This window comes from Nilaparvata lugens, chromosome X, assembly GCF_014356525.2.
Source record: "Nilaparvata lugens isolate BPH chromosome X, ASM1435652v1, whole genome shotgun sequence".
NCBI lineage: Eukaryota > Metazoa > Arthropoda > Insecta > Hemiptera > Delphacidae > Nilaparvata > Nilaparvata lugens.
Genome location: NC_052518.1, coordinates 9,517,116 through 9,537,407, shown reverse-complemented (window position 1 = coordinate 9,537,407; position 20,292 = coordinate 9,517,116). Strand labels below are relative to the sequence as shown.

At 33.1% G+C, this 20,292-nt stretch overlaps 1 protein-coding gene across 2 annotated transcripts in view; it reads right to left on the bottom strand.

Moving 5' to 3' along the window:
• Positions 1 to 19,226, bottom strand: part of LOC111055870 — a 31,906-nt gene extending 12,680 nt beyond the window's left edge. The window contains exons 1-2 of one of the 2 annotated variants that reach the window (XM_022343173.2): positions 18,688 to 19,226; positions 1,323 to 3,886 (exon numbers count right to left, since the gene is read on the bottom strand). In XM_022343173.2, coding sequence (XP_022198865.2) covers positions 3,420 to 3,886; positions 18,688 to 19,195 — 975 coding nt within the window. In that variant the 5' untranslated portion in view covers positions 19,196 to 19,226 and the 3' untranslated portion in view covers positions 1,323 to 3,419. Of the gene's footprint in view, positions 1 to 1,322; positions 3,887 to 18,687 lie in introns of those variants that run through there. The other variant, XM_022343172.2, reaches the window with a different exon arrangement.
• Positions 19,227 to 20,292: the final 1,066 nt, after the last annotated feature.

Here is a 20,292-nt window from a genome sequence, read left to right as displayed (position 1 = left end):
AAGTTAAAATCTTTAATTACTTTAATATTTTATCTCAATCAGGAATAGTTATTGTGGATGATAAGACTCCAATACAACAATAGTCAATGACTTTGAATTCTTCTGCTCAACTTGAGAATACGTGAAAAATGTATTCTATTTCCTTTCCTCAATCCTATCAATTCGAAGTTCAATCGAGTTATATATAATGAGATGCAATATGTTTGAAAACCTTTCAAGGTGACATGGATTCAGGTAAGAACAAGGAAATTTGGATACCTGCAAAACATTTCCCTATCATGTAGAGAGTGTTCAACATAAATAATAAATTGAGACCTGAATATGGTTTCCTCCAACAGAAGCCTATGATAAAAAGTGAAATTTTCATGGATGATGGAATATGATAATTTTTCTATCAGCTAATTTGTCAGCGAGTTTGAATGATTTAATGCAAAACAGAACGTTTTAAACAATGATTATGGAAGTGAAAACAGTAATTTACTTCACGGATGACATGAGGTTTACAGTTTCATCTATGGTCAGCTGTTTCGGAAGGTTATTTTGGAGCTGAAATTCAGGTTTATCTACAGTAGGATAACTTTCATCAACTTTCTACTCAATCTCACAGGCAGTTAGGAGGAAGCGGTCTAAGTTTTTAGGGTTGAATGACCAGTTGGACTGTCTAGTGAAACGTTTTTATAATTGAATTTGAATATTACGTAGTGAAAACCCGACTTGCTAGTTTCTCTTGTTGGGTGTAATTTGAATCTACGTCATTGAAAGCGATAATTATTATTTCACAGGTGATATTCGATAGTATTTATTGCCGAATCTCGAATCAAGTCCTGAGAAACTCGAAACGTAATCTTGTTCAGGCTTTAAAAGGTTACAAAATTGATGGGTTGAAAAAACTAATCATTGATACGTTTGTATCAATTTGGGTAACATCAGATTTAGAAACGGCGGATAATGAATTATGCATGAATCAAGTTATGAGTGACGTCTTATACTATGAACGACAGTGTTGTCACTGATTCTCATCTCACTGAAGATAATATGGAAAAATGGATATTGATTGAGGGGTATAACACGACACATAGAACAGATTTAATTCTAATTTAAAGCTGATTAATTCTGAAAAGAGAACTGAAATATGATATAGTTACAGCTGAAATTCAGTAAGATAAGTATGAAGAAAGGAATTCATAATCTATATTCATGAATTTATATGATGAAATAATGATAGCTTAGATGTCTTGAAGATCCCAGCTCCATATGTCCTCTTCTCGCTGTGTGAATAATTGAAATAAAAGAGAATGTATCGAGCAATAATAATTGAAAAATAGTTTGCAGTAGAACATTTATTACATCAAAGAATATTTTTACATTTGTATAGTATAAGTGGATGTAATACTGACAGAACAGTCGAAAATATTTTTTATTGTACATAGTCTTAAAATACGCTGAATAAATATCTTCTACAAACTAGGAAATAAATAGTTCTTAAATAAATTAAAATGCATCAACATAACCAAATGCTGAAAACAATGCGTTACGAGTTCTATACATAGTACATGGATATAATTATTATAATTTATTGTGATTCATAAATATATCACAAATCCAGGATTATACTCCCAGTAAAAAATATAATACAAGCTAACAAATATCTATGAATTTATTATTTATTTGGCCTCAGCTATTTGACAATAATGGGTGACAAAATGCTCAAGTTCTGTGAAAAGTGCTCAAATTTAATTTTTTGATTATCTGAATGGCATGTAATTGTTTACTAGAACAAGCAATTTTGTAAAAATTCACCAGTGTCTGGTGAATGATTTTTGATTGAGCTCCTTGAAAGAGAAAATTTTGATTTCCAGTTGCGTACTTTTAAAATTTCAACCAGTTTTGATCAAACATGAATCTAATTATGATTACAAACTATTGATGGATAATCCTTAGCGAATATCCTTCTACTGATAATACAACAATATTGACCCTACATTACTAAGGAAATAGAACCGTATACAGATGCTCTTCTTGTAACATATACGTGGGCTGCCAATAGCTACTTTAAGCTACGTGTGAGAGCTACTTTTCCAGATAGAAAATAAAACACAAATTCATTAATATTTCAGTATCGAAGAAAGAATAATACAGTAAAATCATTTTGGAAAATGTCCGTACGTACTTGAGCCATATTTGATGAAAACATATCCTAGATAAAAAGAACATGAACTACTAGAAATAGAAATAAAAACACTAAATGAAAATTACTGCAGTGCAAGAACAATAATGATCACTGTCATTCATGTCCTTCGAGAGGTGAATTGACTCAAATAGTTTCAAATTACGAGTTCATTTTGATATTTGAAGAATACAGCTTGAGTTATTTATCTTATTATCTTCATAAATAATAGTAAAAAATCAGGATTACGCTTCTCAGTCTCAAATAGTTTGACAATTAAACTACTGGCTAGGGAGTGGAGAATTCAGTATGAAATGTATTGATGATTCAATCTATCATTTCCTATAAAAGAGTACAGAGTAGTCCAGAATGGAAAATAATAGTAATCCTGTTATTGATTATCTATCAAAAATAACAACATGGAATGCTATGTTTTGTCTGGAAAATGTGTCTTCTAATGACATAAATTGAATAAAATACTTTTGATTACACATTTGGCATTTTCATCAGCATGTTCATATTCGGATAAATGATTTGATAGCAATAGTTCTTAATCAGAAAAATAATTCAGAAAGTAAGCACCATAATAATTTACTTCTTTGACAAATATTATCGGGTTGATTATAAAATTCTATTTTATATTTTCATAGTTACATGAAGTATACTTTAGAGGGTAAGCATCGTAAGTCTTGGATATATTATATTGAATTGACTATTATGTTTTGTATTTCAATATTACAAAGCATAATACTTTAGAAAGATAGCACCATCATTTTCATTCTCTAGCAAATATTATTGTGTTGATGATATCATGTTTTGTATTCCCATAGTTACATGAAAAATACTGCAGAGAGTAAGCACCATACTAATTCTTGAGTGGATATTGGATCTGAATTTGCCATTAGTGGATATAAATATGAATTGGTGATAATTAGGAACACTGAACACTGATTCTAGATTTCTTATTAATTTAGAAACAGAACATTGTTCGGTATTAGCTATTTTTGTGATGAAATATGCCATAATGAATCGGACTGTTTTAAATATTTATAATTGCTCGAGGTTAGTTATTTTTCTGATGAAATATGCCTTGAAGAACCGGACTTTTTGGATTATTTTTACTGTAATTGCTGGAAGTTAGTTATTTTTTTGACGAAATATGCCAGGAAGAACTGGACTACTTTGATTATCTGCCAAATCAATTGGTTTATTCTAGACTAATATTTACACATTAGGAATCTAGGGGCGTATTCTATCTGGCCTTGACATAATTGCGGTCTGATGGTATCTGGGCGGCGTAGGCGAGACTATGTGCCGCATCAGGGTCCGCGTAGTAAGTGGTGTACGCGTCTACAGGAACGGGAGCGGGCACCACGCGACTGGTTTCCACGCTGCGTCTGCCCCAGACGGGATGGTGTTCCTCATGTTCGTACTCCACCTCGTGGTGTTCGGGGGCGTAATGGTGTGGAATCGCGTGTCCTGTCTCGTAAAGAACGGCAGAGTGCTCTTTCATGTGGTGTTTCTGTTTGAGCCAGTGCCATAGCTTGATACCCTGAATGGCAACATACATAGCGGCGATCAGCGAGATCTTGACATAAGCAAACGTTCTCAGCGTTTCCAGGATCAGCTTCTTCGTCTGCTGCAGCACGTAGAGAAGGATCAAGATCTTGATTGCCAGCTTTTTCAGCTCTTTCTTCACTTTCTTCTTATGTCCTCTGACTGAAAACAGAAATTGAAAGCACTGTTGTAATGCTGGGCCCCTGATTATGTGATAACAAATTATCTACTTCCATAAATATTCAAACTCTGCTCTTTTCCATAGTAAAAATTACTCACTCAATTATTTTAATATCTCCCATGACAAAGAACGAAAATTGAAAATGATGTTGTAAGGTTGAGTCTCTGATTATGTGAGGTATTGTTTGGGTCTGGTATATGTAATAAATTATCTACTTTCATAATTTCAAACTCTGCTCTTTTCCATAGTAAAAATTACTCGCTCAATTATTTTAATATCTCCCATGACAAAGCACGAAAATTGAAAATGATGTTGTAAGGTTGAGTCTCTGATTATGTGAGGTATTGTTTGGGTCTGGTATATGTAATAAATTATCTACTCTCATAATTTCAAACTCTGCTCTTTTCCATAGTAAAAATTACTCACTCAATTATTTTAATATCTCTCAAGACAAAGCACGAAAATTGAAAATGATGTTGTAAGGTTGAGTCCCTGATTATATGAGGTAAGGAAACCACTGTTTCCTTATTTTTTGGTTTGGTCCATGTTATATCGTAAGTTCAAAGTCTGCTCTTTTCCATACTAAACATTACTCGCTCAATTATTCACTTATCTCCCATGACTGAAAACGAAAATTGAAAATATTTTTGTAAGGTTGAATCCCTGATTATATGAGGTTTTTTTGGTTTGGTCCATGCTATATATGTATCTTCTATTGTAAATTTCATAATCTACTTCTTTATATGATTTCAAAAATGATTCACCCATAATGAGAAAAGTAATCTAAAATCATTTCGGGTTATGTTTTACATTTGAATTTTGGAGAAAAATAGTTGAGAATTCGACTGTTTCTTCTCTCCTAATCATTTTAGGTCAAATACTTGTATAATTGGATGAATGAATAAATAGATTATAATGAATTATTATTATGATGAATAGATTATAGATTATTATAATGAATAAATAGATTTCATTTTTTTCAAGACTTTCTATTCAAAGAGTTGGGAATAAAGAGGAAGAATATTGAGAAAATCTCAATAAAACTTCAAGAATAAACTCACTGTATGTGGAACATGGAAATGAACATTTTCCGTGAAATTTCTTATTTATAGTAAGTTTAGTTTTTCTTGTTCTAATGATTGTGTATAATGAAATTTGAAGAGAAAAAATGTTTTTCAAGAGTTTCAAAAAATGTTTTTCATTTTAATGATAACGCGTAACAGGAATTATTACTATTAGGTTTTTCATGTTTCTGGGGAATATTTCTTCTCCTGTCCCAGAGTTGGTAATATTGCAATCTATCAAGAGCAGACTCTGATGTTCATTAAATCTAACATCTATTGGTATGTGAGCTTAGTGAAGCTACTAGTTTGAAATTAAGTGGACTGGTGAAAGGAAAATGTCAGACCTTAATAGGAGTGAGTAGGAGCGTTAGGCTTGTGTGTGCTTGCCGATTGAAGGCAGAAATAGCCTTTGTTTCTTGACTATCTTGAAAAAGACGAGAAAGTCGTAATTAAAAACTTCTCTTTCACTTGAATGGTCTCATTTTTTGTGTCATTACTTGTATAAATGCCGTCATATCCAGAGAATACCACAAAAATGTGGATTATGGTATGATATGTCGAGTAGACCTATATAATATGTTTGAAGAACTTGGAATAGAGAAATATTTAACGTTATGTTGCTTGCTCGAAACAATTTTAGAGAAAAAGGATGAGTTCTAATGCATGAAATTGGATGATGAGGTGAACTTTTATCTTGAATTTTTAAATATTTAAAATATTTTAGATTTCAAACAGAATTTTCAATCGTAAAAAATGTTAATCTGAGGTAGCACAGTCCAACAATAGTTTGAGAAGATGAAAGTCGATTCGACTTGAAATTTCCTGATAAAAAAAGAATTCCCTGCAATACAATTCTGTCAATTCATACTTGGCTACTCATAGGATAGAAAATATTCGATAGAGAATTATAGGTAATGATTCCTATTAAAGAACTCAATAATTGTAAGGAGATCACACATAACTCTTACGTCGTTCTTCATTGTTTTTCTTGAAGAGTGCATCTACATGAATATAGCCAAGTTCAGGTAAGTTATGAGAGCTCTTTTATGTATGAGCTATTTTAAATACTATAAATCATATAAAAGATGACTGGACAGTGTTTTATTAATGATACAGTGGTTCATTTATCAATGATAAAATTGAGAACTGAACGAAATGCTATGGAAAAGAGCTGATTTTTAAAAAATATCAAAATTGATAGAGCAATCAATAGAGCAATGATTGATAATCCATACTGTAAAAAAGTAAAGTATTACATCTTGGATTTGTATTGGAAGCGTGATAACTTGACTTCGAGAAAGAAATGAGTGAAAATAATAAAATTCAGATTGTTATCCAAGAATTACACATTTTTGTTTCATGATGATGAGAGATTGGTGAAATTTGAAGATATCACCGGAAATTATCTACAATTTAAGGGAAATTCTGAACTACGAGGAGTGGTAATAAAAGTTCATAACTGTCTGTTATCAGAGCTGCTCTGAAGCAAACACCTGTTCAACGGCAGCATCGATATCACGTCGCTTATCTTACCGTTCATTTAGACGGTTGCAACTGCGAGTTCAATCACCTTACGAAATGGACGTGATAATTTATTCTACAAATTGAATTAAGATCAGCCATTAATTGTACTTTATTCTAGATTTTCTTACAACAGGATGATTATATCAATCATTGCTCTTGTGGAAAATTATCACATGAATGGTGAATAGAGATAGCATTATCTTTTTTATATGGCTGCGAATTTCTCTCACTATAATTTAAAAAGATGGAAAAGGATTGCTTCCATTAAAAGAGATTGAAAGATTAGGAAACGAACCATCAAGGAACATTTTCCTTTTCTACCAGTTTCGCATGCAGGCAGAGCACGTAAGTGCTAAAAGTAGTAGATGCTGTCACTTTATACAGGTAGATTTCTTTGTAGCACTCTAAACAAAAAATTACTTTCCTGTTGAACTTTTTCACATCAGATGTTTTCACATCTTTGTTTGAAAAATAATCATGCCACATATACTTCAACAAGTTGTACTTATAACGTGCATTCTGCTGACCGTATTTATTCTTGTGTACATGAAAATATTGTATTTTCTATTTACATAAATACATTTACAGGTGGCATTTTGGAGTCAATAATATTTCCAAATATGTTTTACAAGTATTTTTCAAATTTACAAAGTTTAATTCATTGTTATAAGGAATCAATTTATATATTTGTACACATTTCCACACCTTTCCTTATACTACTAAATTACATGTTAATACTTATACTAATAACTTAAACTGAATTTATATTATATACATGAGATCACAAACCTTGTGAAAGAGGTCCTCGCATTGATATCCTTTATTGTTGAAGATGTCATTGAAGCAAGAACAGTTATTTACAATCTTGAGCAGTCTTCATAACACCAGCTGACGGTCGATTAACCGAAACAACATTTCGTAGTTAATCTAGCAAGATCTTTATGTACACTGTATTATAACTGTCACGGAAAAGGAAAATCCCACGAATAATTTTCACCTGAAGCGAAAATGTTTCTACCGTGAAAGAATCCACAAGAAGCTGCACTAGAAACAATATTTACTAGAACAAGCTTAAACGGAAAAACGTTAACATATTAGCAGAAATTTGTACAAGTTTTAAAATGTCATGCAATAAAATTGAAATATTGACATCAACTATTCATTCTATCAACAATTCCTATTCAACGAAACAGGATCAAATCTCGAACGGGAAAGATATGTTATTGAGTATGAAAATTCAAATAGACAATGGACAATTTCATGTAACCTATCTGTTTACATCTCCAGTATAGAAAACGTTCTGTATTAAGTACTTCAAGTCAAAAGTTGTGGGAAATCACATAATTCTTACGAAACAATGCTGAGAAACTCAGGATACCATCTTGTTGATATGTTTCAATAAAAATAGATGAGAAGCTTTACACCATCATAATCTATCCTCCAAATCTTCCCATCCAAATAAAACACTTTCTCTTGTATGTAACATTCTCATCGATACAGATAATACAAATTATCATTTCCATTCACTATTCATCCTCAGAATATGATGTTTTTTACAGGAACCTTCGAATATCACAATTAAATACTAAATTCTTCCAGTACAAGAGTTCAGCGATATTCTATTCGAACTACTGAACTTTCTATAGATACCTTGAATCGGATAATACTATGCACAAAGATACTGTTTTAGTCATTATTATGAAATTTATAAATTCTAGCTTCACGAATTTTGACAAAATTGATTCATTGATCCACAATTTCTTTCAATCGCGTACCTTTCATCCAATGAAGAATTTTATTTGGGGAGCAATAAAAAATGGTCAAATAATGCGGCCAATCAGTTTACAACAATATATCCTTATATCCTCTTCTATGATAAGAAGTAATCAATGTATTTGTTTATGTTGTTTGTAAATCTTCACAATTTCTCCTGACATTTTATTCAAAAGTATGAAGAATCTGACATGGAAAAAGCACACTCACCAAGTAAGGTAAGACAGAGGTCAGAACAACTAGTTGAGCCGCTTTGGTGATCTATATAGATACAAATAAAAAATTAGCAAAAAGATCACAGTCTCAGTTGACCGGTTTCTTTCCTTCTTTCTTTCTCATGGTCGTTCTGAAGAGTTTTCCTTCTCTTTCGTTCTGAAACCAGATGATGTTAACGGAAACTTCCTGGTTTGGAATCTGATTTATAATGAATAAATAAAATTCATGAATAATTTGTCGGGCACTGGCATACATTCTTCCGGTAATCTTGCTGGTTATTCAAGATTGGGTGTATAAAATCCGGTTCGCTAGCACATATCTGTCTGCCCTCCTATACTGATTGATCTAATTAAATCATCTTGGATGAACAGGGTATATTTTGCGTTATTTCTTCAAAACGGAAACTTTCTAACAAGATTCAAGCCTCAATTGAAGAATGTTGACTAAAAGTGTCACGATATTGAGAGAACAACGATTTCAAAAATATAACGAACATATTGAAAATAATATTCATTGATCTGAAGCCGATTATAACTGTATTGAACCTGAGGAATAATAGTGTTGAATCCGAAGATAATCATCAACAGAAGAATGATTAATAATTATTGAAAAGTAAATGAGGGAATGATGACAGATGTCTTTCAAGTGATAAACAAATTTGAAAAAAAAAGAATTTTGAAGGAATTAAAATTCCAGGCTCTATAAAGATAAAGAGATGATAGGTACAGTAGGTTTTTAATGCTATGTTAGTTATTTAAAACACCTCAGAAACTTCTGAAAAATATTTATGAACCTGTAAGGAGCAACTGAGAGGAAAGAAGAAACTGACAACAATTAATGATGAAGAATAAGGATAATAGTTTACACCTTGATGAAAGCTAAAGAAGAGTGATAGGAACGAAAACTAACTTATTCATCATGACTAGCTGGAACTAAATGACTGGGCTAACTGGAGTATTCTGTTTGAGAAAGGAAGAATCGCTTCTATTATTCTCCACAACCAACTATTCGGTAGGCAGCTGTTTTCAGAAGGCTATAACGCAATAGGCAATTCATAAAATATTAGCTACTATGTACTTGAGGCTTATTTGGACACGCCAACATGGGGAATTGGATCTAAGACCGGGTTACTTTTTATTCTAGACTCTTCGACAATCGACATACTGTATTTATCATACTGTATTGTATCATACATATTTATTCATACATCATACCCTTTTCAACATGAGTAGTATTTTCGATTTTCCCCCAATTAGCTGAAGCTCCTCTTTCTACTACAATATCAATTCTCAGCTTTTGATAATTATCTAAACACAATGAGCTACAAATTTTCATTTTTCTTTCAGAGTCTAGATTTATTCTTCAACTTGCATTCACAATAGATTCATTTCAATAAAATGTATTAAACTGTAGAATGTGATGAGATGGAAATTCATTGAATGAACTTCATTGAATATCAAATATTCAATATTTCAATGTTCAATATTTAATATCATTCAGCTCATTTTTAATATTAAATATTCAATATTTCAATGTTCAATATTTAATATCATTCAGTTCATTCAATGAATTTCCATCTCATCACATTCTACAGTTTACCAATGGGAGGAATTTTAATATTCTATCAATCTTTTATACTTTGTATATTATATTCCTCATTGATATTTCACTAAAGTGCGAATAAAATCAGTGAAGATTCAGTAGAGCAACTAAATCAGGAGAGAGTTTAAAGTTCTTGAAATGGAGAATATTGCATTGATATTAGAGATTTTGATGAGAGTTATCTAATATTTTTGATCAAAATTGAGTTGAATTATCCACTTTTCTACTGCATATAATGTTAGTTTTCCGTATTATTAAAAATATGGAAGTATTCCATAAATAGTATGAGAATATTGAAGACAAGTTTCTACTTTGATCGTACTTTATCGCCATATAGAAGTCTGAATAATTAAAAATCTGAGCAGAATTAATTTGGGTCAACGGCCACACAAACAAGTTTTTTGTGGAACACTGTGGTACAGACATATTAAACTCTTGTCCACATATTAATATCAACGGAGCAACAAAAACCGGATGTGTATCAAGTGTGGTATGTTCCGAATCTTGGCACCAAACGCAAATTCTGAAATGTTGATAATTTATTCAACATAACGGTTTAAATATTGGATGTAGTTGCTTTGCCTGGGTTCCCTTCACATTCTTTTGACTTGCAGACACTCCATAAATATATATATCATGGTGAATAGATTGAGTGATTCCAGAAATATATTTATATATGTGCTGAGTTTCCGGAACTAGAATGCATTTTTGCTGCGGGTGTCGCCCGCATGAGCAAGAGGCTTGTGCGTGGATAATAGGAAGGATGATGATGACGTGAGTTTATGAGTGAATCGATCGTTAATCATCAAGAATATGCTTTGAAAAATAATTTTCTTTCTCTTTATGAATCACTAAATTTTAAAAACATACAAACGTCTTGTAAGCTGCTGCAAATCATTGCAAAAATGTGACTAGCTCTCAATTTCTTTATTTTTCTCTTCATAACCATCACCTTTCTCTCACAAACTGAAACGATCTAGTCATTTTCTGGTGTCCTCATTCTAGATGAAAGATCAAGATTGTAGATCATAACATCTATCTTGTCATGAGAGATCTTTCTGATAATTTCACAAAGTATCATTCCAGTACAGGAACTTTAAATGATTCATGTGTACACAAATAATTATTGTCAAGATGATAAACACATTGTACATTCTTCAAAGATAATTGCTCTTTCGTGTTGAAAATGTCTGAGGAAGATACTCTGTGTAATATCTTGTAACCAAGTAGGTAATCCATCTGAACCAGTTACAGAAAAACCGTTTAAAATGCGAATAATTTGTGGTAATTTTCCTGAATTTCTTTCTAAAGTGAATTCTTTGCTACAGGATCAATTCCAAAGTAAATTCTTTGCTACCTGTCAACGCATGATTCATCACATATCACAAGTATTTCCTTCCACGAGAGCACGCAAAATATGTGTATACTTTTTTAAGTACACGATTTGGATGTTGAGAGGAAATTGATGGTGTCGTATTTTTCTCTTTGGAATACCGTTCCTGATCTCTCCTCAGAGCATTCCGGATTTCTTCTAACCTAGACTAGTCACGCAATTTAAGTGGAATTGGAAGAAACATTTCTTCTATTCAGAATTTGTGGATTTCATTCAATAGCTCAAAGCATTGAAAAGTATCTCTCGGGTAGCATGTACCAGCATTCCAGTTTTAGAAATTAATCCACTTAATTTGAGTTAATACAGGCACGATTCTCAATATGTTTTCTATAATTCATTCTGTACGGCATTATTGTTTTCTAATTTCTCTCTTTCTCAAATCACACATCCTAAAAATAATATTAATATTCTTAGAAAATTCTCAATATGTTTTCTATGATTAATTCTGTTATAGTTCTCTAATTTCTCTCTTTTTCAAATCACACATCCCAATAATAATATATTATTCTTGGAAAAACTCTTCAACTTCTGTCATTTTAGCTATTTTTCCTGAATTTCACAATATTTTCTTCGCTTTTGAACTCTCTTATGAATACTATTCCACTCATTTTTCTTGTAGCAGGGTAACTATATTATTGTCAATTCACAGAGTCACTCGATTCTTTGATATTCAAGTTGAATTCAATAGCAAAATAATCGAATATGTTGTGGACCAGTTCGAAAAGTATTTCTCTTCTTTCAAATGTCTCTCTTTTTCCAAGGTCTCTTTCTTTTTCAATGTCATATTGTTTATATCGATGCAATGTATTCGAGTGATGAACTTGAAAAATATCCTTGATAACGACATTCCAAATGATGAAACATACAATGGTGTGATTTGGAATCGTGGTACTCATAAGCTTTTCCGATCACCAACAATGGTTCTGATAGAATGTCGTGACATACGTAATGTATGAAGTGTGCCCACTAATGTTTTTTTCAGATCTTATCTGATTGAATGCAGCAGGATCAGTAGGTATATGGGCTAGAAGATGATAATCAGCTTGCATGCTAAGCTTTATACACACGCCTCTCATTGAACTGATTGACAATAATATGATTCATTATAGGGGAGGATGATGATGATAATAACACCGTAGGTCGTGAGCATTACTTGTTGGATCAATAATGGAGAAGTGCCACTTAAGTCATCAAGTGAAGGGCGGCACTGTTAAGGTTACTAGTTAATATTTGATCACAATCTGTTTGTACATCATCGAACTCTTTCCTGACACCCACACTGATGTCTTTGGTGGGAAACATTAACTATTCATGAATGTTTTTCTGATGAATTCATTCATTAATAGAGAAGTGCTATCGAAGTCATTAAAAGTGTAAAGCGAAATTGTTAAGTAGTATTTAATAATATTTAATGAAAATTATTGGAATTATTTCCCACACCCAGATTTATGTATTTTTTGGGGGATATTCATTATTTTTATGTCAATTACGAAGACCAATGTTTTACTTTGTAGTATTTTCTTCTTTATGGCTACTTTTGAATATAAATAAAAATATAAAACTCAGTACCCTTTTTAAATTATTTCGTCACGACATGATTTATTTTCCAATCACTTGATAATGGCATTAGTAGCCGAAACATGTCGTGACGAAATAATTTGAAAAGGGTAGTCAGATTTATATTTTTATTTTGTACTATGTAGTATTTAATGGCAAATGAGAGTATTCGATATATTATTCAGTTTTATGATATTGTCTGTAATTAATGTTCATCAAATTGTTGCTAGGTAGTCAAAGTCATAGCCTATTTAATGGTAAATGAAAATATTCCATATTATTTAGTATCTTAAATTTGTCTAATAATGCATTTATTCGTTCATCAAATTATTGCCAGGTAGTCAAAATGCAACCCAACCTAGACGTGTTTGTTTATTTAATTTTGTGAATGAATTGTGTTTATTAGGTTTGAGTTGATAGGGCTCTTCCACTAGGGTGGCTTATTTGTTGCAGAATTATTGGTTATTTGTTGCTAGGTAGTCAAAGACGCATTTAATGGTGAATAAAAATATTCCATATATTTTTTTTTAATTTGTCTGATAATGTAATTTATTCGTTCATCAAATTATTGCCAGGTAGTTGAAATGCAACAACCCATCCTAGACGTGTTTGTTTATTTAATTTTGTGAATGAATGTTTATTAGGTTTGAGTTAATAGGGTTTGTCAGGCACGAATCCCTGCAAACTTATTTGTTGGAGAAAGGCAAATTTATGGAATATTCTGTGAGCAATAGTAACAATTATCGGCGGTATCTTCTCAGGTGTAAGGTCAAGGATCAGGAAGGATCGCGTGGTCACTTTCTCCAATGGAACAGAACGTGCTATGAGCTTGTGGGGAGTGGCAGGGTCAGAGAGACGTGGGATTTGGGTCGCCGACCTGGTAAGCCCGACGGACCGGTTGTACGCTACGACCGCCGACCTTGTCTCCTCGCGGTTCGCAGGTTGACCCGTGTCCCGCCCTTGTTGGAAAGCCGCCTTACCGTTAGCTCCTTCCCGTTCCGGAACCGAAACTTGCTCTGGGACGTACTCTCATACCAGAATGCAAAAATATGCTCGCCTACCGATCGAAACCTCTCGGGAAAAAAATCGGGAGCGCCACATTTCCTGATGCCGGTTAGCACTTGTGGTTTTGACCCACTGCCGTCTCGCTACCGGTTCTTATGGGTCACACCTGGCTATTTGTTACTTGCCAGTGGCTAATCTAGTCTCTCCTTTTGGGAAGATCATGATCATCGAATTGATTAGATCTTACTTTGTACCATGTACCTTGCGTACCATTAAATTTGCAACTACTTTGAATTGAAAGTACCTACTCCTTCATAATTTAGCCCAATCTAACCCAAAATTGATTGGCTCTTTGCTTTGTATCATGAACCTTGGGTATCATCTAATTTGCAAGTAATTTTAATTGAAAGTACTTTTAAAAGCACTCCTACATAATTTAGCCCAATGTAAACCAAAATTGATTGGCTCTTTGCTTTGTATCACGGACCTTAGATATCATCAAATTTGCAAGTAATTTTAATTGAAAGTACTTTCAAAAGCACTCCTACATGATTTAGCCCAATGTAAACCAAAATTGATAGGCTCTTTGTTTTGTATCATGGACCTTGGGTATCATCAAATTTCCAAGTACTTTCAGTTGAAACTACTCTTAAAAGCTCTCCGACATAATATAGCCTAATGTAAACCAAAATTGATTGCTTTGTATCATGTACCTAGGGTACCATCAAATTTGCAAGTACATTAAGTTGGAGACACTCTTAAAAACATATTTACTATTGTGTTAACTAGAATCATCACTTGAATGATCATTGTCTCTTTATATCATTGTATCATTAGCATGACTAAATATGAGAGTTATTTTGATCAAAGAAAGTATTTCTTCATCATTTATTTATTTATTCATTGAGACAACAGGTAAAAACCAATTTTGCCATTTACTGTGATGTACATAAAAAGCATCACTCAAATGACCATTAACTCTTGCTTTATATAATGTACCAACAGCATCATCAAATTTGCGAGTACATTGAATTGAGAGCAGTTACAAGTTCAATGTGGTGTGTGAACGAAATCATAATCAATGAATGTAGGTCTACAGATCTCGAATTATAGTAGAATCATAATCATCAACAATATTGATTGAATTACTCTCACTTTGAATCATATATCTTGGTGCAAAATGCAGCATCAAATTTGCGTGTAGGCTACTTTGAATTGAAAGTACCACGGTTGAAAGTTGAGAGAGTTCACTGATTAATAAAAACGAAATAATCAATGGATAAAAATCCATTCATTGTTGTTCTGTTTCTCATATCATCATAGCAAAGTATCATCAACTTTAAGTGATGGAACCCATGATCACTTGAGCACCAGCAAATTTGCAGGTACTTTTGATTGGAAGTACAGTAGTTACTTTGCTCTGATGAAAGAGTCATTCTGTATACGTGTGTTACGAGATCATGACATTTGTCATCACTTTACTCAAACTTTTCAAGTGTTTCAATACATCATTATGTAATAAAATACATCATTCAGTCGTATTATGCTCATGTCATTTGCAATTACTGATCATGCGCATAAATTCGTAATCTATATCACACTTGTTACATACACTGTGATGAAATTATGTCTGAAATGAATCTTCTTCATTGTGATAAATGTAAAACCATACATAAAACAATTCTCAATATGAATCTATCACATTGCATCGTTACGTTCAGCCAATAGTGAACTTTTTTCAATCATTGACGATTCTCTCAGACTCAAAGAATTTTCCACTCCTTGCTATGAACACAATAACTCTGAAATTGGTATTGAAGTGTTACTGAATGAGTGAGTGAGTGAGTTAATAATTTTCTATGATAAATTTGTGTTATAGACACCTCCGTAGACATGAAATCATTTTGTTATATAATTGATTACACACCCACATTGACTCATCCGAGTTCAGAAAGCATGATTTTTTACCTTTGTACGGATACAAAAATCATACACAATCACATATTTCACAGTGGTACTAAAATGATGTCATTGACTAGTGACTTGTAAAACTATTTGTGGCAGTCACATATAACATGTTACACTGTAACGCAATAGCATGTTACAAGGTAACACAGTAACATGTCACTGTAACATGTTATAACACATTATGAGTATATATAATACTGAAACAATCAATCACAATATTTCACAGGAATTTATTATCAAAATTGTCTGGCTAATTCTCTTTAGCCTCAACAGATATTGATACCACCGTCATTCACAGAGACGGAAATCTTATTTAATCCTCCAAAAATATCTTATGTCATTGATCTGTTATCAAATTATATGATCGTGAGTAACAAGTGAGAATTATTTCAATGAACAACTTGAATAAAATGTAACATGTAACGATCAACTCGAAAGAGATTCTTCTACTCACAAGTTCACAAAATACGATTTCAAGTGAATCATTTCTCTACAAATATGTGTTCATTCTCACTTAGTTCATCAAGACCGATTCTGATCAATTTATTCTCATCTATCATTTTTGAATACACAAATTGTGTTTGTGTCTATCTCAAAATTATAAACTCGAAACTCTCTCTTTCCCAATTTATTGACTACGAAATTATTCTATTAAAAAGTGGAATTCCAATCAGTAATAATCACTCTTCTGATTTGCTAAATAAGTTTTATAAGAATAGATTAAAGTACCTTCCATCCCATATTACTGATGGAACTGATTTGAAATATGGAGACAAAAACGCCAAATCAAAACCAGATAGTTTCATTTATAATCTGAGAGGAATATATTCAATGAAATTATACAAATAGAAGACAATTCTTATGAATAATGAACTTTACATGCTTGAGGCTGAAAATAAATGCTACTCATTCTATGCAGCCATTCTATACAAATCAAAAATTTACAACATATTTTACAATCAAGTACTTTAATGAGTACAAGATAAATCATCATGAAGTTTCAAGATAATTCTTTCAGTATGTATATTATTATTATTAGCTTCAATCCTCCACCTATTCCTCTACCTTTCATAATACAATAAATAAGCAGGTAATTCTTCATCATACTGTAATAGACTTGAATAAGCCTTCGTTGTATGAAGATTGAAATTTGGACTATTCTTGTGATTGATTATTGATTTCATGAGCTTCAATGATCCTATAAAAAAATAATATACGGTTTTCTACTAACATGGGATGCAAGGTACTTTATTGAAACCCCTGTGATGGTTTTCCGATTTTTCTTTACACTGATGATTTGGTTTTACAAAAGACTAATGAATCAATACATCCAGCAATGATCATATTCTATGAGGTGAACCCTTTCTATCGTAATTTTCTTAATTCATTTTCAGGAAACTTTAAATTGCATAAAATATGCATCCACGAAAGTTCATATAATCATTTTAAGAGTTATATTATTGGATGAAGATGACTGATGATGAATTTCAGATCTGGCAAAAATTGAATATTTCAGATCTGAATTCATTAGTTTTGGGATAGGAATCCAGGTATAACTTCAGGAATGAGAATATTTTATGAAAATTAATCGAGAAAGAATAGAAGAAGAACCGAACTTGGAATATATCGATGAAAATTGCAAACTTAAACAGATTTGAATCAACCACGGATGGAACCGACAATGAAAAAACAGAATATCAACTTCTGAAAAATTCCTCTTGCTAGCCAAATATGAGACATTAATAGACAACAATTCGATAGGGCAGAAATATAGCCGGATTACCTTGAATAGATAAATTTCAATGAATATCACGTGAATATAAGTGGAAGCTGAAGCATCAAAATCATGTTACTCCTTAATCCAAATTATTTATGGTACTGTACATAAAATAAGAATAATAATTTACACTGCACATTTTTTAGAGATAAATTAGATGAAAATATAAAGATTCATCTTCGATTGTGAATTGGCTGACGTAAGGCAGAAAATGCGACATATTTAACATCAAAATAAGCTGATATTCAATCAATTCCACTTTGAAATATTATACATATATACATTTTTAAACATGGATGCACTTTCAATTTCTAGCTTCTAATATTTCAAAATAGTTCAGACCAGCTTCTATTTGTTTCATTTTCTTCAGCTCTTTATAATTAGAACTTTAGAATAATGTGAGTAGATGTTCGATTAATTTACTGTCATCTATTGAGATTTTATAACTTTGGAATTCATTATTGAAATTTAATAGTGAATATATTTTTAAAGTGATGAAAATTATTTCAGCTGTCTATTTGATAGCATTAGTGGTGAAAAAACAACAGAATCTCTCGGTGGTAACGATCCACGAATTCCAACTGACTAATTAAAAAAAATTAAAACAATAGAAACACGTTCAAATACACTATAGTTATTTGGGGTGATTGTGTATTGATATCTAATCTTTCATACATGTTTTTCACTTAAATCACATTAAGAACAATCTAGTATTTGAGATCACATCGTGAAAGGTGAGTATCACTCCTGAATTCACACTGATTAAAAGTCCATGTTTTACACTGGGTTTTGATTTTTTGGAAACTGAGATATCCATGTTGATTTTTCACCACTGTGATAGATAACTCTGGGATGAAAGTGCATCGGAGGTAAATAATCACTGAGGTTGTATCACTAGCTCACCTTGCTCAACTCCATTGGATCGTTGCTCGGATTCGGCAGACAGGTTGGGGGTTCCATCGTCATTGGGCTCAGGGTAGAACTGTGCCAGGCTGGTGGCAATCAGATCACCGAGACGATCAATGATGCGCCCGACGGCTGGAGGAGTTCCCGCAGGAAGACCCTCAACCTTGGGCTCTTCGTCGTCAGACTCGGTGTTGCGCTGGCCTCCCGAGGTGATCTCATTGGCCTCGTCACCCTCAGCCCAGCTGAGCAGAGCCTTGAAGGCCCGTCGCTGCAGACATCCACCGGGTGCATCGCTCTTGAAACACTCAATAAACGACATCCACGGATCCGACTCAACCTTGAGAGTCTTGGCTACGGAGGCCGAAGGCTGTTGCACTTCGGCTCCCCTAACCACTATCGTAAGGCACAAAACGGTTACCACACACTTCCACATGGCTACTACACCACTCACAGCTAGCAGATGTGGCCGGCAACGTCTCAGCTCCTCTTTATAACAGGGCTCCATCTCCCCGCGAGCGACCGGTCGCGATGTGGCACACAGCTTCCCCCGCCCAACGCCACTTTCCTTGCATCCCTTCCTCTGCTCTGCTCCGCACTGACCATCCCTTTCGTTGCATAATGTTTCTCTCCTCTTTCCGCCACGCAACCTTCACCTTCACCCTGACACCACGGCCCAGTTCACTGCGGTCCACATTTCATCACGTGTCTTACCAATTGCAATTTTACTGTTTTTTCATTACCTCCATCACTACAATCCTTTGCAGTTTTCCAGTACCCCCATCACCGACCGTACATGAATCATTAAATTCTTATGTATTTACAGTTTTTCCATCTAAGATCCTACATGTATCACTTCATTCTTATCATGAGTCTTATCATACAGCAGTTTTCCAGTACTTATTATGTTTCCCCCTGTTTTTAAGCTCCCCCGCCCGTATTTCACCGATCGTACATGAATCATTAAATTCTTGTGTATTTACAGTATTGTCATCAAATATCGTACATTAATCACTTCATTCTATAACGAGTCTCATTTGAGCAGTTTTCGAGTATTTTCATCACTAGTTATACTTAATTCATTACATTTTCATCACCACTCTTATCAGGAACTGTTTACCAGTATTTTCATCTCCATTTCCATGTTTATAGCTTGCGAATTAGATAGTGACAATTCCATTTTTATAGTGTGCAGTAGCAGCCTGCCTCATGGCAGCCTTCCATGAGAAGCCAATAATGAAAATACTGGAAAATTACAATTGAAAAGATTGAAGGGTTGTATTATTCAATCCTTGAATCTATAATAGCCTATAAAACCGCTAGTTATGGTACACATTTCATCGTGTGTTATAGTCTACTATAGTGAGGTCCACGTTATAATGACAGTATTTGATCAACTTTGGTTTTGCTATCCTTGTCTATCATTCGACAAAGCCGGTGGTACTATCTTTTCCTAGGTCCACAACGATGCCAATTATGTTTAGACAGTGTTGAAATATAATTAAATAATGCAGGAGATCGGCATCGCTATTCTCCTATCTTTATTCACTGCCATTATAACGTGGACCTCAATATTATAGTGTCATTTCAGATTCATCACTATAC